The sequence below is a fragment of the Macaca thibetana genome, chromosome 13 (assembly GCF_024542745.1).
Source record: "Macaca thibetana thibetana isolate TM-01 chromosome 13, ASM2454274v1, whole genome shotgun sequence".
Lineage (NCBI taxonomy): Eukaryota > Metazoa > Chordata > Mammalia > Primates > Cercopithecidae > Macaca > Macaca thibetana.
The window spans coordinates 31,917,962-31,942,101 of record NC_065590.1 but is presented as its reverse complement, the minus strand read 5'-3'; the positions used below and the strand labels follow the sequence as shown (position 1 = coordinate 31,942,101).

The following is a 24,140-nucleotide window of genomic DNA, read 5'->3' as shown; positions in this document are numbered from 1 at the left end:
TCTCTCCCACTTTCCTCTCAAACTCTCCTGCTCTGCCTTTGGGCTCCTGCTTTGTGGCAGGCAAACCCCTGTCAATACTTGAAGTTTTAGGAATGTTCTTTTTAAATTCTAGCCTTAATAGACCTCTGGCTGCTTCCTGAGAATATGTGTTCTCTGTTGTTCTTGCAAATTAAGGCTTTTTTTTTTTTTTTTTTTTTTCTTGCTCTCACATTTATTCCCCTCAGAACCAGCAGGTGGAGTGAGGGTTCTCCTGCTCCTCCGTGCCATTTCCAGACTACTTCCCCTTGTGTCTTGTCAGACGCCACCCCTCTGAGGAGCACATATTCTTGCCACATCTTCTTTTTCACTTACTGCTGTCCCTCTCCAGCCTCCTGGTCACTCTTCCCTGATCACTGAGGACCTCAGCTCTGGCTCGGAGCCTCCCTCTCCATCCCACCCTCCGTCTCACCCCAGTGACCTCATCCTCCCTGGGGAGGACCACCCAGCACTCTGGCATCTCAGTGCTGAGACTCCTCATCTCCAGTGAGCTCCCTCTCTCTTTTGCCTCAGTTATCTGCATCCTGGCCACACCTAGGATATGCATGACTTTTTAAAACATCTCGTCCATAAATACCATGTCCATCCTCTCAGGTCACTTGCCTAAGTACCTCTGCTATTACAATTCTCTCTGTGGAAACTCACATTCACCGAACCTGACACTTTCTCCCTATTCCTCAGCCTCTTCATGTTTTCTTTCCTTCCTTGTCCATCAATCTAATCACTCCTATACAAGTCACCTCCAATTCCCTTACTCTTTCCTCCTTCTATGATACTCATCTGATAAAAATCTCAGGCTGGGATGAATCCAGCCACCCATATTCTTACCCACAGCAGCCCCAGAGGCTGAACCTGGGGAGAGGTTTGCGCAGCCAGGTTGACAGATGTGACTGTAGATTCTTGGGCCCCTTTCCTTGCATTCTCAGACACCACGCCTCTAGTTTCCCTCCTACCCTTCTGGCCACTGGCTCACAACCCCCTTTATTAAGTCCTTCTATTCTACTGACTTCCTCAGGGCTTTGTCTAGACCTTCAGCCAGTTCTCCCCAGGTGATTAATCTGTCCCCAAGGTTGTAAATCCATCTATGAGCTTATGACTCACATTATTCTATCTCTACCTCAGATCCCACTGAACACATATGTCCACTGGGATGCATTTCACAGGCATTTCATGACCACCCTCTTCTTACAGCATTCATTCCCCATTGTTGTTAGAGTAAAGCATAAACTCAATGGACCTACAATACTCTTTATGATTTCCAGCCTGGGATCTTTTCCCTTATTCCCATTCTTCCTCACCTACCATGCCACCCACACCCCTACACACATCACACACTCCACATAACCATGCTGAGTTTTTTTTTCAGAGAGGCAGGATGATGTAGTAGCTGATGAGTTAGCTCCAAAGACAGACTCCCTTAGTTCAGATTCTGGTTTTGCCACATACTAGCTGGAGCATCTTGGACAATTTGCCTACCACATTGAGCTGCTGAGGGGATGAAATGAGATGATACATGCAAAGTTCTCGGCAGAGTGCCTGGAGCATAATAGGTGCTTAATGAATGTTAGCAGTTATTATTTTTAAATTTAGTTTCTTTGGCATAATTTATAACCTCTCTTCAAGTCTTTGTGCATGCGGTTGCCTCGACTTGGAATTCTTTTTTCCAACAAATCCTGCCTACTGCTTTGCTTCCCCTCATCCCCCAAATGCCATATGACTGACTCACATATAACCTCCAGGACTCAGATGATTACTGTCTTTGTCTGTTGAGCATTTCATGATTCTGTGGTAATGAATGGCACTGTGGATTTATTGCAGCACTAACTACTGTATTCACATGCCTGCTTACCTGTCTGCATGCCCAGTAGACTCTAAGAGCTTTGAGGTGAGGAGTGCGTTAGGTCATTGTTTTATATCTAGCATAGTACATACTATAAAGTAAGGGTTAATAAATATTTGCTAAGTGAATGAATAAAATGATAAATCACATTGCAGAGGCATAGCTCTCTCATTGTGAGAATAAATAAAAAAATAATGTTCTTGGTAACTATAAGGAAATTTTGTGGTTCAGAAGAATGCAACCTTCAATTCACTGAATATTGTTGGTAACATAAATGTGTCCCCTGAAATAGATTACTATAAGAAAAAAATACTATTGAAATAGCTAATTTATGTACTTAATAACATCTGTCTTCAAGAAACCCAAGGAGACTTCCATGAAATGAGTTCCAATGTCTACACCCAGACAACCATGATAAAAAATGTGGTTGCTGAATTAAAAAAAAAAAAAGAATGGTGAATAACACGTTGGACACAACAGAAAATTGAATTAGTCAGGCAGAGGACAAGTTGATTATTCACTAAGAATATTTTAGAAAAAGGAAAACTGTGGGGAAAAGAAAGAGATCAGCCTGTTACTGTGTCTATATAGAAAGAAGTAGACATAAGAGACTCCATTTTGTTCTGTATTTGTGATACTGTTAATCTGTGACCCTACCCCCAACCTTGTCCTTTGCAAGAGACATGTGTTGCGGTGACTCAAGGTTTAATGGATTTTGGGCTGTGCAGGATGTGTCTTTGTTAAACAAATGCCTGAAGGTAGCTTGCTGGTTAAAAGTTATCACCATTCTCTTAATTTCAACTACCCAGAGACACGTACACGGCCAAAGGTCGCAGGGACCTCTGCCTAGTAAAGCTAGGTATTGTCTAAGGTTTCTCCCCATGTGATAGACTGAAACTATGCTGCCAAAAGGTTTATGGAGATGTTTGCATATGCATCTCAAGGCACAGCATTGTCCTTTGAACTTATTCATGTCACAGAGGTTTTTGTTCATATGTCTTACTGCCGATTTCCTCTTTTTTCTTTGATCCTATTGTCCTGCCACTCCCCTGTCTTTAAGATGGTAAAGATAATTATCAATAAATACTAAGGGAACTCAGAGACCGGGCCGGCGTGGGTCCTCTGTAAGCTGAGCGCCGGTCCCCTGGGCCCCCGCTTTTCTTTCTCTATACTTTGTCTCTGTGTCTTATTTCTTTTCTCAAGTCTCTCGTTCCACCTTACGAGAAACACCCACAGGTGTGGAGGGGCAGGCCACCCCTTCAGAAAACAAGGTGAAAATACAGATAAGAATATAATAGAAATGGAAGTGAGATTCTCAGCAATCCTAGTTTCTAATAAGAAGATTTTCTGAAAGAGATTAAGAATAATCGAGATGAAGCAAAAAGTAAAAATAATGTAAGCATCTTTTTAATAAGTCCTCTCACTAAAGTAAAGCATCTTAAAGGTGGATGAATGATCACTGCATACCAGACACTGTGCTAAGGGTTTTATATACAATATTTTATCTAATTCTCACAATAACTCATGATGTAGGTACTATTATTATCCTAATTTTCAGATTGAGGAAACTGAGGCTCAGAGGAGTAAAAAGTAACTTGCCAAAGTCACATAGCTCATGAGTGGTAGCCCCATTGTAGATTACTTTGGGAGTGAGCCCTTGACTTACATTGGGCAAATCATCATCATGATTCTGGAACTGCACCTAAGAAATAAATGCTAGGCTCTCTTTGGCAATTGAAAATAAAGGCCAGGCATGGTGGCTCACACCTGTAATCCCAGCATTTTGGGAAGCCAAGGCAGGTGGATCATTTGAAGTCAGGAGTTCAAGACCAGCCTGGCCAATGTGGTGAAACTCTATCTCTACTGAAAATACAAAAATTAGCTGGGCATGGTAGCACGTGCCTGTAGTCCCAACTACTCAGGAGGCTGAGTCACATTGCTTGAACCCTGGAGGTAGAGATTGCAGTGAACTGAGATCATGCCACTGCACTCCAGGCTGGGTGATGGAGTGAGACTCTCTCTCTCCAAATAAATAAATAAATAAAAAATAAATAAAAATAAAATAAAGACATACCATATGGGTTGCTTGACTAGTGGCATGCTGGCATATATGAGATAAGCAGAGGCTCAAAAAGCATTAGTGCAATGGGGTTTGTCCTCTCTTCCTGCTTTTGAACTCAGGCCACCATAAAGAAGCTTAAACTTGCCTGTTGGATAATGAGAAACACATGGTTCTGTTACCTCTGTCATCCTGGTTGACAATCTTCCAAGTACGAGATAAGTGAATAAGGCTTCCTAGGTTATCCAGCAGCCATATGACCCATAGGTGACTGCAGACATATGAGACACTCCCACAGAATTCAGTTGAGCTGGCACAAACCAGAGCAGCCAGCAATCCACAAAATCATGACCTAAATGGACAGTTGTTACTTTAAACCAGTAAGTTTTGGAATGGTTTGTTACTCAGCAGGAACTAACTGATACACTATCTTAAGTTTTACTTCTATTATTTGAAGCCAAAGGTTCTAACTGTAATAGAGTAAAATTTTTTTTCAGATCTAAAATATATCTTGGTCTGAACATCGACAGTAAGTGTTAGATTATGGGAAGACTTGCTATTTAAATCTCGTTTGGATATTCTAGATTAACATATAGTCATACAAGTATCTTGAGGGTACATTTTAGGTTATCCACAAAAGAAGATATCACTTTGGCTTCAAACAACAAAGGAACAATCTCTGCTGAGCTTAAACGAAAAAAAATTATTTATATATTTATAAATAGTGATATTCCCACAATTTATACCCAATCAAGCAGCCATTTGTATTTATATGCCAAAGAAAGGTATTATCAAATATGCAAGAAAGTACTATTTTCTGCAGAGAAACTACCAAAAGATATGATTCAGAATGATGGATGACGGATCAAAACTTAAAATTCGAAATAATGAGGCCATAGAACTAACAAACTGGTGATTATTAGTAAAATAAAAATATATAGAGAGGACAGTAAATCATTGTTTGTGAATCATAATTATGAAATGGAATAGAAAACATTTTTAAGAGAGCAGATCTCTATCACTTCTTCCCAACTTATCTGGTCTTGTTATTTCTTTACACTAATAAAAATGATTGAGGACTCCCAAAGAACTTTTGTTCCTGTGGGTCATATCTATCAATACTTACTACATTAGAAACAAAAGCAGAGAACCATTTGGCAGTGTGTGTTAAGTCGTTTAAAAATAACAATAATACACTGAGAGCCTAGGTGTTAGTTTCTAATATCATTCCCTAATAAAAGAAACCAGGGCTTCTTAGAGAAGTGGTTGATTGTAGAACTGGAGCAGGAAATATACAAGATGAGCCTGGGGCATCCTGTAGTATCACAAAGTAAGAAAGTCCTCAAAACACATGACACAACACAAAAAGCACAAAACTAGAAACTAAAACCAAAACAAAACCCTCAAATCCCTATAAGTACGGAATATTTCATAATGGGGTATGTCAAAGAGATACAGAAGAAACCTGAAAGTGGCCCCAATGGCCCAAACTGGAACAATTTGAGCAATAAAATAAATTGAGTAACTCAAAGAAATTATAACCTAAGACCAAAATAAATACCCATGAATCCATACTAATATAAATAAATGATTGAGTAAATAAATAAACATGTAAATGGTGGAGAAGAGACAAATCTTCAGTGCATAAAAATTTCAAAGAATTTATGTAGCTACTCTGCAGTAAAGGAGTAGGAATGTTATTCTCTACTCCTTAAGGATAGCCTTCACACAGTGACTTCCTTCCAAAGACTACAGTATGGGAAAGAGGGGAAAAATAATAATTTTAGTATTTGTGGAGAAATCTGACAAAGATGGTGGAGTAGGGGATACAAGCCTAAGTTGTTGTTGGTTTGAAATAGACTGTTACAACTGTCAGACATTTTACATAAGCCTCATGGTAACCACAAAGCAGAAATATATAGTAGATACATAAAAGATAAACAGAAAGGAATCAAAACATACCATTACAGAAAATAGTCAAATCACAAAGGAGGAGAGCAAGAGAGGAAGAAAGGAACAAAGAATCTACAAAACAACCAGAAAACAATTGGCCAAATGGCAGTAGTAAGTATGTACCTATCCATAATTACCTTGAAAACAGAAAATAAGTGAATTAAATTCTCCAATCAAAGGACATAGAGTGCTTAACGGATTGAAAAATTAAGACCAAAGTATATTCTGCCTGTAAGAAACTCATTTTGGCTTTAAGGACACACAAAGACTGAATGTGAAGGCGTAGAAAAAGATACGCCATCCAAATGAAAAATGAGCAGGTGTAGTTATACTTGTATCAGACTTAAAGACTTGTGACCTTAAGTCAAAACTGTAAAAAGAGGCAAAGAATATAATTATATAATGATAAAGGGGTCAATTCATCAAAAGGATACAACAATTGTAAATATATATGCACCCAACTATATAAAACACATATTAATTTAACAGATCTTAAGGGAGAGATAGACAGCAACATAATAATAGTAGGGGACTTCAATAAGCCACTTCAACAATGGATAAATCATCTAGACAGAACATTAGTAAGGAAACATAGAACTTACAACGTACTTTAGACCAAATGTATGTGACAGACATATATGTCACATTCCATCCAATAGCAGCAGAATACACATTCTTTTCAAGCACACACAGAATACTCTCCAAAACAGATAACATGTTAGGATGTAAAACAAGTCTTATCAAATTTAAGAAGACCAAAATCATATCAAGTATCTTTTTTGACCACAATGATATGAAACTGGAAATCAATAACAAGAGGAAAAATTCTCAAAATACGACATACAAATGGCTTTCAGGTATATGAGAAAAATGCTCAGGAGCACTAATCATCAAGTTAAAACCACAATGAGCTATCACTTCAGACCTGTTACAATGGCTACTACTAAAAAGACAAGAGATAACAAGTGTTGGAGAGGGTGTAGAGAAAAGGGAATACTTGTGCATGGTTGATGGGAATGTAAATTATTACAGCCACTGTGGAAAACCATATGGAAGTTCCTAAAAAAATTAAAAATAGAAATATACGGCTCAGCAGATTTACTTCTGTGTACATATCTGAAAGAAATTAAATCAGTATGTTGATAAGATATTTGCACTTCCATGTTTATTGCAGCATTATTCACAATAACCAAGATATGGAATCAACCTGGACTTAAAATTTTTCTAAATACCTATTGAGTCAATAAAAAAATTTATATAGTGGTAGATTGTTTAAAAAGTAAAGAATACGAGAGCACTATATATCAGTGTTTATGGAATGGAGACAAAATGAATTTTATTGGTAGATGTTTTCACTATTTGACAATTGAAAATAAATGAACTGAGCATTAAAATAAAGAATCCAGAAAATGTGCATTTAAACGAACTTAGGTAGGGGGAGAAAAATAAAAATAAAAGCTACATTAAAGAATGAAAGGCAATAGAATTGGTAAATAAACTATTTTGGCAAGTATTTTGGAATAAAAATAGAGGAAGTAGAAATTAAAAATGTGAAAAGATGATGTATAATTGAATAGATAAAGGAAATGTGATAAATATACACAATGGAATATGATTCAGCTTTAAAACAGAAGAGGATACTGTCATGTGTGACAACATGGATGAACCCGGAGGACATTGTGCTAAGTAAAATAAGCTAGGCACAGAAAGACAAATACTGCATCATCTCATTGACATGTGGAATCTAAAACAGTTGAACTCATAAAATCAGGGAGCAGAAGGGTAGATTCTAGGGGCTGGAGGTGGAGGGGAATGGAGATGTTGGTCAAAGGGCACAAAGTGTCAGGATGAATAAGTTGCAACTATCTATTGTACAACATAGTGACTATAGTTCATAATAATGCATCGTATACTTGAAAATTGCTAAGAGAGTAGATCTCAAATGTTCTCACCATGAAAGAAATGATAAGTATTGAAGTGATAAATATTTTAATCAGCTTGGTTTAATCATTTCCCAATGTATGAAAGCATCATATTGTACACCATAAATGCACATACTTTTTATTAGTCAAATATACTTCAATAAAGCTGAAAAAAAATTAACATCAATAGTAATGTCATATTGATAGTGTATACCTCCTAATGAGGTGACAAGAATGGAACTCTACCTCTGTGTTTTTGTTTCCTAAAACATATTACCCCTGTGTAATCATGAAAAAAATGTCAAAAAAATTCTAACTGAGGGATCTGCCACAAAGAACCTCATCACCATGTCTTGAAACTGTCAAAGACTTCACAAACAAGGAAAGTCTGAGAAGCTGTCACAACCAAGAGGAGCCTAAAGAGACATCAATGTAATGTGGCGTCCTGGATGGGATCCTGGGACAGGAAAAAGAAAACTGGGAGAATCTGAATGAAGTACAGATTTTAGTTATGAATTATTTATAAATATTGAGTTTATTAATTGTGATAAATGTACTATACTAATCAGACGTTAATACTAAGAAAAACCGGGTGTGGAGTATCTGGAAACTTTTTGTACTATCTTTGCAACTTTTCTGTAAATCTAAAACTGCTCTAAAATATAACTTTATTAAAAATGGCAATGATAAACTCATTGAAAGTTAACATAAATAATACGTGAAAGAAAAACTATTCTATTTATTTCAAAAAAATTATTAAAGAGAGGAGCATTGTTTTGGATTTTTGCAAATCCCTTTAATATCTAGGTTGATAGACATCTGGATTCTCATATCCGCTTCTATAGTCAGTGTGTTATGATATCAAAAGTCATGGAACCTCTGAAAAACTACTGTAGACTCATGAGAGAATGAGTATGAAAAAGATAAATAATGTCTTCCTGTCTTTATATAAGTAATTTTAACCTCATATACCTCTTAAATGTATCGCAGGAGTTTTGTTACTATACTTTGAGAATGCTGACATATATTATAGAATACACAGGTTATAAACCCCAGGTTATTAACAGAAAAACTGGCAAGGGAATATGAGAATAGAAAGTGACAAATATCCTTTTCCTATAAATGGAAGTAAAAAATGAATTCTGTTATTAAAATTATGTCAGTAGTTGTCAATATAATGCCAAGTGACATTATAAATATTATAAATGTTAATAGCTATGAAAGTAGGGAACTTTTAAAAAAAACTTTAAGATAACTATTTATATAATGAAATAAAACATATGTATCTTTGAAATTACCAAAGATAATAGTCAACAAAACCATCTCTAAAGGAAAAATAGAACAAAGAGGAAAGAAAAACCAGAAAGTATTAAACCAAATGATGAAAGAAGACCATCTATAATAATATATATAGATAAAGATAATGAGTGTGGAAATGTTCAACTAGCCTATTAAAAGAAAAAAGACTCCTAAGTTATGAACCAGTATCAAAATATACTGTATGTAAGAGGAAGTCTCACAACAAAATGATAGAGAAAAACTAAATATATGGAAAAAACTAAAACAAAATGATGAAAAAGTATAAGGAAACAAAACAGAGGTGTCACTATTAATACTACAGGAAGCAGTGTTAATGTCAGAAAAGCACTAAATAGAGATATAAATATATTTTCTATTACTAAAAGTATAATCCCTAGTGAAAACAAACATATCTTCAGCACATGTAAGGCAAAGCTTTTACAAATATAAAGAGAATTTAGCAGAAATAGAATTACAATGAAAGATTTTAAGGTATCACTCTTACTCTGTGATTGGATAGGTTATCGAAAATCCATAATAGCAACAATTTAAACAAAACAGTAAAATGATTCACCAACCAACTTTGAATCCTCATCTGTCTCCATATTTCAGGCCATAAAAAACATTCTAATAAGTCCCAAAAGGTAACCTTTGGTATATGCCAGTCTGTTTTGCATAAAAAAGGAAGGAAAGAGGGAATGGAGGCAAGGATGAAAGAAGGAAGGGGGAAGAGAGGAAGCAAGGAAAGAAGAAAGGAAGAGAAAAAGGAAGGAGAAAAGAAAGAAAGAAAACTTGAAATACCGTGGACTTAAAATTTTTCTAAATACCTATTGAGTCAATAAAAAAATTTATATAGTGGTAGATTGTTTAAAAAGTAAAGAATACGAGAGCACTATATATCAGTGTTTATGGAATGGAGACAAAATGAATTTTATTGGTAGATGTTTTCACTATTTGACAACCGAAAATAAATGAACTGAGCAATAAAATAAAAAATCCAGAAAATGCGCATTTAAATGAACTTAGGTAGGGGGAGAAAGATAAAAATAAAAGATACGTTAAAGAATGAAAGGCAATAGAATTAGTAAATAAACTATTTTGGCAAGTATTTTGGAATAAAAACAGAGGAAGTAGAAATTAAAAATGTGAAAAGATGATGTATAATTGATGTGAAATTCTATGTTATTAAATTTAAAAGTCACTATGAAATAGATTTTTTTCTTAAAAATACAAATTAACAAATTGAAAAAGCAGATAAACTAAAAGTGGCAGTGATGAAATAAAATGTGCTATAGAGTTTCTTTCATAAAGGGCTCAAGGGCCAGCTGGTTTTATGGGTAAGTTCTTTTGCCAATTCCAATGCTATTTTGGAAAACAAAGACAGTTTTTAAAAGCATCCCTAACCTTGATACCAAAATCTGACAAAGACAGCACACAGAAAACCAAGCAAATATTACTTTTTGATGTTGATATAAAAATCCTATGTAGCATAACTAGTCAGTATATTAAAAGCATAACTTAACATGACCAACTAAGATTTACTGAAGAGACACAGGGAATATAATTAAAATGATTTGCATACATGGAGCACATTAAAAATACTTTTCTCAACAGATGCTGATATATTTTTGCAAAACTCTGTCATACTGGGAATAGTATAATGCTTCTTAAAATAATAAAATGTGTGACTATTGATAAACAGTCTTCTCAGCAGTTTATTGAACACTCAACTTAATTGTGAAACCAATAACCAAAAACCTACTTAATGGTAAAGTATTGTAGGTGTTTCCAGAAAAGTAAGAAAGTTAACAAAATTATTATTATTTAATGCTGTGAAAGTTAGGGTCATTCCAGTACAACATGAAGCAGAAATAAGAGGCATAACTGCTAGAAAGATGGAGACAAAATCATTATTTATAGATAATATGATTGTATTCCTGGAAAAAAACAGCTTAATCACTATTAGAATCAATAAATTGGCTAGATAAAAGATAAGTTCACAAAACTAACTTACTTTGATATATCACCAGCTAGAAAATATGAAAGAAATCATTTCAAAATTTGTACATAATACTCCAATTTAAGCTCAATATAGTTAATTCCTTTTCCCTCTGAAACGGTTCCTGAAATTATCAAAGGAATGTAAAAATTCGTCTCAGCTCTGGAAACAAGTTCAGGAGGTCACTCATTGGCCAGAACAAATTTCTTCAGTTACTGAGCAGCTGAGACCAAACTGAAGGAGAATCTGGGCAGCTGCAGGAAGAACAACCTATTTGGGAAAACAATTGTAAGGAACTTGCTGCAGCGCTGAAGGCTGCAGGGTGGAGCTGACCAAGGGCTTGAGAGAAGGGGTGAGGCCAAACCTTGAACTTACTGTCATCTTTGGGATGTGCAATCGGCATTAGGGTAAGAAACTGACAGCTCGCGGGCCAATGTGCACTTCCCATTGGCTTGATCATCTGGAGACATGAACTGTAATGACTAATGAGGTAGGGGGCAGGGCTCTGAATATCCCCAGGCTGCTCCTGTACAGTGTTGAGGCAGTTGGGAAGGGCAGAACCACAGCAAAGCCACACGTACCCCTTTTTAAATCTGGAATTGAAAGACTTGAGTAGAGATCTCTGTAACTTGGAATCCATTTTAACTCTCCGGGCTACAGTTATTAGAATGAGCAAAAAGAGAAAACGGTTGGATGTTTGCTGAAGCTAATGTGGGAAGAAAAGTAAATGTCTGTGAGATATCTTACTTCAAGAAACAGGTGGAAATTCAAAGTAATCCCATATTTGTTTTTAAATGAGATTTGAGAGGCTGTTGCACTTATGAGAAGGGCAGAAAATATTTCTTTCAAATGAAAACATAATTACAGAACTGAAAATGCTGTTGCACTTTTGAAAAGGGCAGAAAATACTGCTTTCAAATGAAAACATGATTACAACATTAAAAATGCAGAGGAAGCCGTGAAGAGCAGATAATCTCTTCATCTTACAGTTTCATCAGAAATGCCTAAGAATTCACCCAGAAACCATAAAAAGATGAAAGAAATAATCAAGTTAGTAAAATAGTAAGGGGCATGGAAAGCACACAATTTATGTGTAGCAGTAACTCTGAAAGGAGAGCAGAAAAATGGGCAGGCCATTAAAAAATGTGTTTTTAAAGGAGAATTTCCCTGAACTAGAGATCTGACTTTAGATTAAAAGCTCTTAGCAATGACAGAAAATGACAGAATCCTCTACATATACATGTCTTCTGGTGCGGCTTTTGAAAATACAGTACGAAATGAAGCATTACAAGAAGATAAAGAGAAATCTTAAATGTATGCAGGCAGAAATCACAAATTATGTGAAATGGGAAAAAATCAGATGGTATCAGATTTCTTCACTTAAGTAAATGTTGGAAGACCATGGAACAGTGTCTTAAGAATTTAGTGAGAAAATGATTGTGGTCTATTTTTCAGGTGCTAAAATACTCATTTTATTTCATCTTTTTATTTCCTGGTGATTTTTTTCAAGTGATAATGTTTTTATTCTAAAAGTAGATGTCTTAAAAAGTTCATGTTACTTAATTAAAAAATGCAGTCAAGGCAAGAATTTATTTTCGTTAGAGATAACTTGTTTTAAATTGCAGAAAAGCTAAAGTAAAAAGTTTAGATGACCTACTATTCCACATCAAAGTAAAAACATTGCATATTAAATTTTGCTGCATAATTTTCCAGACTTTTCACCTATAATCCATAAGTACATGGATACACTTTATAAAACATACAAAGGGCACTAACTGCACATATTACTTTGAAGCCTGCTTTATTTACTAATTATAATATTGTGATAAATAATATGATCATAATATATGATCAATATTATTAACATTTTTGCATTAATTAATGTGCTTGTATAATGCCATTTTAACAGCTGTATAGTTTTTTGTATGAATGATCCATTATTTCTTTAATCAATCTTTTATGATTTGGTATTTGTTTCTAATTTTACAGCTCTATAAACCATGCTGACATAAAATCTTACATAGTATAATTGCAGTTAAGACTTTCTAAGAATGCAATTGCTGATTCAAATCAACTATACATTTGAAAACTTTGACAGATATTGTCAAACTCTGCTCCTGAAAACAGCTCCCACCTTCCCTATAACCTCACTGATACTTAACATTTTCATTAAGTTTTAACATGGGCCACTCAAATAAAGGAAAAATTGCATCCATTATTTGGAATATAATTTTTTCATATTCTTTTATGGGTTGTAGTGTTTTGAGGGTTGCCTTACTCTTATTGATAAGTTACAGTCCTCTATGTTAGTTTTTCTCATATATTATAATTTTTTTCTCAATTTGTCACATGCAGAAGTTCTTCATGGAGTTTCTGGATATATAGAATTTAACAAACACATCTATAACTACATCTGTACCTGTGTATCTATTTACTTACATATGCAAACCAGCAATCTTTCATTATGGCTTCTGCCTTGGGGGTTATGCTTTGAAAGTCTCTACTCCATCTCAATTTATTTGGAATTTATATTGGTTCTAAGTTGTGAGAAAGGAATCCAGTATTATGATTAGTCCAGAGTTTCCCCAGAATATGTTTTATGGATAATACTTCTGTGTGATGTTTACAGGATTAATTAAAAGAAGGTTTTCACAATCAAATAAGTTTGAGAAGCACAAGGTTTAGGAAAAACCACTGGATTTCTTTACTGCAATCAGTACTTACCAGAATGGAGACCAGTCTTTGCAATAGAATTTGAAGTGGCAAAACATTAGACACAATGCAAAGATATGTCAATATCATACTAGATAAGTAAATTATGGTTTCTCCATATAAGGAATACTATGCAGCTGTAAAGAAGTGAGAATGCTTGCAATACTGATGGGAAAGATATCCAAGATTGCTAACAGAAAAAGTCAGAATATATTATATATTGCATTTGCACATTAAGAAAGGAGACAGTAACAATATATGTTTACACTTTCTTAGATGACATTAAGAAATGTTAGAAGGTTTATTAGAAACCAAGAATAGTGGTTATCCATAAAGTGGTAGGGGTAGAAAGAGGGCAAGTATGAGAGAAAGAGAGAGAAATCTTTTCCTAATTACTTTTTTACACTCCCTGATTTTTAAACCACACAAATATATTATGTATAAAATTTAAAAAAATTGAAAAGGAAACCCTCTCAAAGGCTCCAATATGCTATTATATATTGTGACTCTCCAAGTTGTGGGCAGCAGTAGAATAGAGAGTAATCTAAAAACTCATTCAAGTACAGAATCCTACAATTTTAGGTTATTCAGGTTTCCAAAAATATTTATGGAATAATCCCTACAAATTTGACATGCTATCTTTAGCATATACTAAACACGAACTTTTATACGTTTGAGTTTTTGTGTGTGCGTGTGTAATTTCTAGTTTGCTTTTATTGAACGATTCTGCTTCTAGTACTGTGTATTTTGATATCTTGAATGGCAAGTCATTTATTATTATTCTCTTAAAAGTTATTTTGCTGATATCAAAATTAATTCTTCTTGTTTATTATTTTCTTGAACAGTTTTTAACCATTAACTCTTTCAGATGATTCACTTTATCAAACTGCCTAAACATACTCTTAGGAATAGTTTGAGAAGAACTGATATCCTTAAGAATTATATAAAGATAGAAGGGAAACTGTTTTCTACATACCCTTAAACACTTTCTGCATTTTGAATCACGTGGAATGTAGTCCTCAAATATTTTCTTATACCATCCAGTAAAGTCTAAATTAGCATGATATTTTTCATTTTCTTCACATAAATTCTGGCTGTTTCTTAATTATTCTCAGGATTCTTACTTTGTTTTTGTTGAAAAGGAGATCCATTATTCATTTTATTTTGTCAAGGATTATTGCTGAATAATTATTGCTGAAATGAGCTACTTTTTTCTTCAACACGTATTACATTTTAACAAATTTAATTTTGGCATTACTTGAGGCAAATATATGATGCTCTCCTTTAACAAATTAATTTGAAGAAATATAATAACAGATTTCCTGATAATTTATTTACTAGTATTATTTGCTAGAAAAAGTCATGCTCAAAAACATAACATCGCTGTTTCAATATAATTTGTATTTTTTTGGTGAATGTTTTAATTGGGATGTTTGTATCTATATTTGTAAATGGAGTTGGTCTGAAGGTTTGTTTTTGGAGTTGTCTTTATTAGCTTTCTGTATTTAGGTTTTACCAAATCTCTATAATAAATGAGCAAGATTTCCATATTGTTCTGTACTCTTGAAGAACTTATAAGGGTATTTGAAAGATTTTCCCTGCACAGATTTTGATCCCAGTGCCTTTTGTAAATGCAATTTTTGAACAGTAGTTTCATTCCCCTTTACCTCCAAGCTGTATCAGTTTGATAATTTATGGTTTTGTAGAAAATCATCCATTTAATCTTATTGTGAATTATGCTCTCTGGCCTCTGTGCTTTCTCTTTCTCCATCTGAGGGCAGCTGCCTCCGGAAGTTGATGGCAGCACCCCAAAGGAGTCCTAAATTGGGTGGGCCCATCTTTCTCAAGGCTTCAAGGCTCACACTTTCACCTCCTAATTAGGCGCTACTGGTATATAGAGGCCATAACAGCCCTTGGTGGCTGCCTCCTGTTTGGCCCTATCTGTACAATGTCTACCAGAAATGTAGTAAAATTTCTGACATTTGTGTGGCAACCTTCCTAGTTTCTGCAGTAACATGGACTTCCCCCCCCCTTTTTTTTTTGACCTTGTTCACTCTGATTTCTGTCTGGGGGTCAAGGTTAAGGGCATGTTTTTATGCTAGCATCTTCCCCTGCAGTGTCAATGCACTCTTCCCTCTCAGTTTAATTGCTTTTCATCAGCCAAGGCGATAATACTAGGGGCTCTGGGCTATATTTATAAGTGTAGAGGGTGTCAGGGGAAGAGATTAATCACAACAGCTAGCATAAACAGTCAATCCCGGAAACACAAATATGTTGACACCCCTTTGGCCAAGGCCTAGAGCAGCTTGGCAAAGGATCCACATTTTTTGTTTTTAATTTGTAAAATAATCAAGAAGGTGGAAAATTTGAGAAGTAGTGCTGTAGGTATATTTTTAAATATTCCTGTCTTACTCCCTGTTAATGAGCTGATTTTCAATTTTTATTATTGTGAACGAAAGTAAATAATACATATAAATATAAACATTTCAGCTGATTTTTGATAATGAATCATAATATACAAAAGATAAAGTGCTGTAAATAATGACAATAGCATATTTTTATAGTCTTCTGTTACAGTTGGTACCTGTAGAGAATTATATTAGAGCTAACATATTCATATTCACTCACATTTCCACAAAATATCAATGAACGATTCTGTTTTCTAACATAGTCTCCTCTCCCATTGGTAATATTTAGAATTCAGAATAGGAATGTCTTACTTCTTGCTAAAACTCTACCATAATGTTATGTACATAGAAACTTAATTATCAGAAAATGACATATGGCCAATATTAATAAATGACTCAGGGAAGCAGAAATTCCCAGCTTGTCTAAATCTCATTTTTTTGGATGTCTTTTTCATTTTTCATCCTCATTACAGATTTTTTCTCGGCTTTGGTGGAGGGTCCTCTGATGAAGAAATGGTGGCTCGTTCATCTTCCTTGTCCTCAGGGGCATTGCCCTAGTACCTTCTGGGACCATCGCCATCTTACAGCCCACATAACAACTACAAGAGTGGGTGTAGCTCTGATTATCTTTGAAAACTACTGCATACTCCTCACAGTTTTTATAGAAGAAAGGAAACGGTTAATACATTTTGCAAAGCCAAATTTTTCTTCTTCATGCATTCACCTTTCTTTCTCTGTGCTTTCTTTTCCAATGGGAAAAGTCACCTTTGATCACATGTAAAATCTTTCTTTATTACCTGTCAGTCATCTCCACCTTCCTAGAACTTCCTGTGTAGTGTCATAGTTTTGCCAGAGCAGCCATGCTAAGCTGCTGGGTTGCTAATTATTGCAGGACTTAATTAAAAATTATGATAATATTGTATTAATGATGAGCCTAAGTCCCCATTTTCATGAATGTTATAATGTTAGCGAAATCATCTATAACTGTGGATTGTAAACATAGACAGGGAATGGCAGACAAAACTGAACCAGTTCCTTCAGGGATCTAGGAATATAGCTAGAAGCAGCTCACTTTGAAGCTAGTGGCTTATCTTACTAGTCAGTTAAGAGAAACCACTGAAGTAATACATTTTCAAAAGGGGATTTGTTAACAACATATGTGTGTATGTGCACGTGCGTGTGTATGTCTTCACATCATGTCGTAGAAACAATTTTAATAACATAGGAAATCATTTATGATATGGTAAATGAAATAAGCAGGTTATAAAATATATATATATGAATGACCATTAAATTATAAAAAGATGTTCATCCCCACTCCTAAAAGAGAAATGAGCATTTTAACTATGAGATCCCATTCTCATTTTTTTTTCCCCATCATATGGATACAAATCTAAAAGCTTCATGATATACGTTGCTGGTGAGGCCGTGGAGAGACAGGAACTCTCACACATTGCAGGTGAGAATGTAAATTAGTACAATCCTGTATGGAGGGCAAATATCAAAATTAAGATGGTATAGTCTATTTTTGAGATTTTATGCCATAGGTATTCTTGCATGATATTTATAAGTGTTATGCATGGTGGCATTCTGTAATAGCAAACCACTGAAGGCAATCTAAACTCCACTAATAAATGATTGGTTAAATAATAGCATACATTCAAAAAGTGGAATACTAAGAAAAGAATAGAGAAGGGGCCGGGCGCGGTGGCTCACACCTGTAATCTCAGCACTTTGGGAGGCCAAGGAGGGACAATCACGAGGTCAGGAGATGGAGACCATCCTGCCTAACATGGTGAAATCCTGTCTCTACTAAAAATACAAAAAAATTAGGCAGGCATGGTGGTGGGCGCCTGTAATCCTAGCTACTCGGGAGGCTGAGGCAGGAGAATGGCGTGAACCCGGGAGGCGGAGCTTGCAGAGGGCTGAGATCATGGGACTGCACTCCAGCCTGGGTGACACAGAGAGACTCTGTCTCAAAAAAAAAAAAAAAAAAAAAAGAGAAGCTCTTTATGAACAATATGGAAATATCTCTAAGACATACTGAGTTTAAAAAAACAAGGTGCATAACAGTGTGCATAATAGGCTATGTTTTGTGTTATAAAGAGAGAAACAATCTATATTTGTGTTGACTTCTACTTATATAAGGCACTTCAAATTTTTATAAAACACCACATTTTTTTTTTCTTTTTTTTTGAGACAGGGTTTCACTCTGTCACCCAGGCTGGAGTGCAGTGGAGTGACCTCAGCTCCCTGCAACCTCTGCCTCCCAGGCTCAAACGATCCTCCCACCTCAGCCTCCCGAGTATCTGGGACCACGGGTGCACTTGCCACCACGCAGAGCTAATTTATTTGTAGAGATGGGGTTTCACTATGTTGCCCAGGCTGGTCTTGAACTCCTGAGCTTAAGCAATCCATCTGCTTGGGCCTCCCAAAGTGCTTGGATAACAGGTAAGAGCCACCGCACTGGGCCACCACATTTTTTTTTTAATCCATTCTACTGATGATGGATATTTGAAACATCTCCAGTTTGGGGGGTATTAAGAGCAATGCTGATAGGAACATTATGTTTGATGTAATTGAGTGCATACGTGCATGGGTTTTTTTTAGGGTAATTACCTGCAAGTGAAATTTCTGAGTTATAGGGTATGCATAGCTTCTTCTTTTCTAGACACTATGAAAGTATTTTCTGGGCTGGGCATGGTGACTTATGCCTGTAATCCCAGCACTTTGGGAGGCCGAGGCCAGTGGATCACCTGAGGTCAGGAGTTCAAGACCAGCCTGGCCAACGTGGTGAAACCCTGTCTCTACTAAAAATACAAAAAATTAGCTGGGCGTGGTGGTGGGCACCTGTAATCCCAGCTACTCTGGAGGCTGAAGCAGGAGAATTGCTTGAACCCGGGAGGTGGAGGTTGCAGTGAGCCAAGATAGCGCCATTGCACTCCAGCCTAGGCAACAAGAGTGAAACTCCATCTCAAAAAAAAAAAAATTTTTTTCCAATGTAATTATTAATTTATACTTCTTCTAGCAGTTGACAAAGGTTCTTATTGCTCAGTTTGAAACACTTAGTTTTGTCAGATTTCTTAATATTTTCTAGTTTGATGGCTGTGTAGTAAGATCTCATTATCGCTTTAATTTGCATTTCACTGGTAACAAATGAAGTTGTGTGCCTCCTCATATATTTATTGGCTGTGTGGATTGTGTGTGTGTGTGTGTGTGTGTGTGTGTGTGAAGCCCATGTTCAAAACCTTTGTCCGTTCTTTTATCGGATTTCCTGTCTTTAATAGGGCTTAATTTAATTGATGTTTTAGTAAATGTTAGTCTAACTGTATTTGTAAAAGTTAGTAAAGAGTTTGAATGAATGATCATGGTTGCAGGCCCACCATACAGCCAGAAGGCAGGTGCAGCAGCCTGAGATTTTTCACGAAACGTTTCATGTAATTAGCTTACACAAATTATTCATCAATTAAATCGGGTCTAAGCATCTGCCCATCACACTGTCTGCTGCCAATCATCTTCCAGTGAACCCAGATTAATGAATGATGCTAACATTGGTAGTTAACATTCACTAGACCCTTACCTCTATGCAGGGCACTAGGCTGAGGATTTCATGTAGGTTATTTTTACTTACATCTCTCTATGCTTCTTTGTGGAATGTACAGCTGCTCCTCAACTTACAATAGGGTTAGATCCAGATAAACCCATCATAAATTGAAAATATTTTAAGTTGAAAATGTACTTACCACACCTAACCTACCAAACATCATAGTTTAGCCCAGCCTACCGTACACGTGCTCAGAACACTTACATTAGCCTACAGTTGGGCAAAATCATCTAACACAGAGCCTATTTTGTAATAAAGTGTTGACTATCTCATGTAATTTATTGAAAATTATACTGAAAATGAAAAACAGAAAGGTTGTATGAATACTCAAATTACAGTTTCTACTGAATGCATATCACTTTCCCACCATTGTAAAGCTGAAAAATTGCAATTTGAACCTTCGCAAATGGGGGACTGTCTGTACTATTAGGCTCAGAGCCTTAAATTACTTGACCATTATGAGTCAGCTAGACAGTGATGGGACTGGGAACTGATCGCTCATCTAACTCCAGAGCACACACTCTTCTAATTATTATACTGCCTCAAAACAAAGTTTCCATCTGGTTTCAAATTTGGGATTGTTGTGTACTGTGAAAGTGGCAATCATTTCTTCTAAAAGAAGAGAATATAATTAAGTAGTTTGCTTAGACATGGTAAAATTGAAATTGTCTAGAAATATATTATAATGTTTTATGAATGATACTGACAAAAACAAAATAGGTTTGAATAAAGCTATGCTATGCACTTATGTTTCCATCACTGTCATTCAGTGAGTGACAAATACACTATTTTGACTTACTATTGTATCAATAAACATGTTACAATTCATGAATAGATAACAATAGATGCTGTCAAGCCAAGTTTATTTTTTAGGTTAAAATGATGAAATAAACAACAAGGGCAATCGTAACTGTATATCCAGTAGCAGCTACCCTAAATTCTCAAAGCAAGGAAACAAGACAATCCAACACATCATGTTGAGTCTCAAAGGGATTTTCTAGTCATTCATAAGCATAAAACACCAAAATGTTCAAAAATAAGACTCCCCCCCAAAACAGTATTCTTTTTTGGAAAAGACCCCAGAGATCTGTGGGAAAATTAATCTTTATTTCCAAGTTAAACTTTGAATTTGTTATAAGATTAAAGAACTATGAGTATTTTGAAACAAAAGTTGTAGAAAGTGATCAGATTTTGAAAAGACCATGAAAAACTAAGAGCTGAGCTACAGCCCATGGACACGACGGGAGAGATTTCTGAAGCAGTTTGTATAATGAGCTTTAATTCAGAGACTTTTTTTCCCTTTTGAGGAAACCCTCTGGCTTGAACACGTTCACAGGTCCTGTATGGCTTGTAACAAGCTGTGTTCTTTCTCCCTCTGGGACCTTGCTCAGGCTTGTAGTTTCATTTGAAAGAATAATTTTTGATATTTCCTAGGCTGAGCATTAATCCCTCCATTGCTTGATCGATTAAATCCCACTGTTTGTGTCTGGAAGGCGACGTCTGAGCTTTATGTATTGCTTTCTGGCAAGCTGCATTTCCATGCTCATGGAACAGATGCAGCTGGGTAACTGTGTGCAACAGGATTTCAGCCCTCAAATCTTGGGGGGAATGACAGGTGTGGCGTCTCATTTTAACTCAAGTTTCAAGGTCTCATAATTATACTGCTATCTGAGTCAGCTGATCAATTTGGTTCATACCTTTTGTATGGCATTTAATAGCTTACAAGTGAGAATATATTATGTCGTTTGATCTTCACAAGAATTGTTTATAGGAAACAGAGCTCTATTATCTCTTATTTGAATAACGAGGAGAGGCTGTGACCCTTGGCCAGGGTCACATGGCCAGTAACTGGCAATCTTGTAATTAAAATTCAGATCTTCTGATTCTAACACCAGTGTTCTTTTATGATTCACATAAAAAACCTGAGATTGGAGAATTATAGAGGGCTTTCAAAAAGATCCACGTTATCTATGTGCTCTGAGCCCCGAAAACTAACTGTAATATAAATGTCACATTGTGGCTCACTCGAGCAGAGCAGAACAAAGAATATGCCATTTCAATGTTGCCTCGAGGATAAGAAGTCTTGGAGAAAATTGCTGGGATACTTTGAAAAACCCTAAATGTGATCAGGCAGGCCCCTAGAAGGTAAGTCTGTCTGCCCTGTAAGGGACCCATAGCTCATACGGTCTCAATGCCTGGCCTGGCCTTCGCCTGTGTTTCACCTGCATATGTTCTATTTCTCCAGCTGTAACATCCTGGGTGTAAGTGTATTGTTTTGGTCTTCTGCAAAGGGGAATCTCTATCTCAAGATTTTCAAGTGCAAGTACCTTATCAGGGAGAAGAAACACCAGTAGGGAAAGGGGGCAGTAGTATAGGGAAGACACAGTGGCCAATAAAGGGTACATTATCCAGGCAGCTACCCCTGGAGATTAATCCCACAAGAAAATCTTCGACATGATGTAAAACACACACCACAGAGACACACTCCCCTGAGGGGTGAGAGACGGGTGTTCAGATGCCAGCTCCCCTCAGGCTTTGTTCTTTTTCTTATTTTTTTTTTGCAGTGCAAAGTGAAAGAAAGTTTATTAAGAAAGTAAAGGTATAAAAGAATGGCTACTCACAGACAGAGCAGCCCTTCAGTCATTGTTGAGAGCTGCTGGGAGTGGGAGGTAATTCCCCACCTTCCCGCCTCCTGTGCAGGAGAGAAGAGCGGCATTCCGCATTCCGTAGCTTAGGAAAAAGTTCCTAGGCAAAGAAAGGCAGATCCCGGCAGGGTAATGTCTCTGGTAAAAGGCCCGAGGGATATGGCTCTGCTATAACAGGATCTAGATCTTATATTTCAAAAATTATCTTTCAATGCTTAAAATAGTATTTGGGATACTACAGTCCCCTGATAACTGTGGACATAGCAACGTGATATGAGAGTATATGTGAGAAATGCTTACAGATACACATTAAATCTGTACCAGCAAAAGAATATGGAAAGAAAGAAAGATCAAGAAGGGGCCAGGAAGGCACCCTGCACCATCATTGCTTTGGCATGAGGAGTCATCTCTACTCACACTTTCTCATAAATCTTGTTGGGATGCTCTGGCCATTCGATCATGCATACGACTCTGCTGGGCATGGTCTCTGTGGTTGAGTAGTAGCCCTGGGGGAAGGCCAGCAGGAGAGCCAGGACCCAGATGACACAGATGACCACTTTGGTGGCCGTGGCGGACAGCCGGGGCTGGAGGGGATGGATGATGGCCATGTACCTGGAACAGAGAAGAAAGAATAAAGTTCTGATTTGGTCACCAAAATCTGCATCAGAGATTCCATATTTTTCCTGCCAATAAAAAAATTCATGGAAACCCTTTGATTCCTGATGATTTATACAATTATTTTCCAATTCCTTTTCCATATTCTATCCTTAAGCTTTATGATATGCCATACAATGCCATCATGCCTAAGAAAAGCCAGCTAGATTTTTCAGTATTTCAGAACCCATCTAGCAACATTCAAGGAGAGACATTTTCATTACTGAAATGCTTGTGCTGGGGACAGGACAGCCAAGTATAGGTAAGTGAAATCAGAAAAATAAGAACAATGTTGTAAATTTATTTAATATAAAGACTGACTTTCATTCTTTCTGGATTAAGGGATAATGGTGATCAGAATAGTAGTTTTTTTCAATCCTTATGTGATATTATAAAAGGTTAGCAGTCCTACCTCGGTCCATACAATTTGAGGGGAAGTAAACACGTCTCTGTGACAAAGCATTGGCCTAAAGTCAGCAAAAAACAACAGCTCCTGGAGAAATTGTGATCGATTCTTTGAGCATCTAGGAGTCAGTGTGTGGCTGACTATACATACTTCATGAGGAGAAAGGCGGTCTCTACCTGCTGAGGCAGACAGACTAGAATGCACAAAGGACCAGTGTGGATGACATTTCATTGCAGGAAGAGTGGAGCACAGCAAATGATGACTTCATGTCTGAAGCCATTCCTCCATCTCCTCACTCCTGGGCTCTGGCATTAAACAGTGTCATCTGAATGAATGTGTCCACATGTTTGCATTTGTGCACAGCCCCTGAGATGTTGCAGAGATTTGAAGGATAGGTATTTCCTATCAGCCTTTCATATCAGTGATAAGCACATCAATTCTGCCTCTTTCATTTTCAAAGACATCTCTCTATGCATATTTTTCTTGTAAAGTTTATAGCTCTATACCTTAAAATAAGCATTTTTTAAAGAGAAGGAATGATATCTTATAGGGCCTTTGGCTTTTAAATATTATCTGACAAAACCTCAGAATCACACGTTGATT

General features: G+C 36.3%; 1 protein-coding gene across 1 annotated transcript in view; it reads right to left on the bottom strand.

Annotated features, from left to right (window-relative positions):
* The window catches only part of TACR1 (tachykinin receptor 1), a 150,493-nt gene that overhangs the window by 49,175 nt on the left and 77,178 nt on the right, over positions 1–24,140 (bottom strand). The window contains exon 2 of the mRNA XM_050754319.1: positions 22,895–23,089. Coding sequence (XP_050610276.1) covers positions 22,895–23,089 — 195 coding nt within the window. The remainder of the gene's footprint in view (positions 1–22,894; positions 23,090–24,140) is intronic.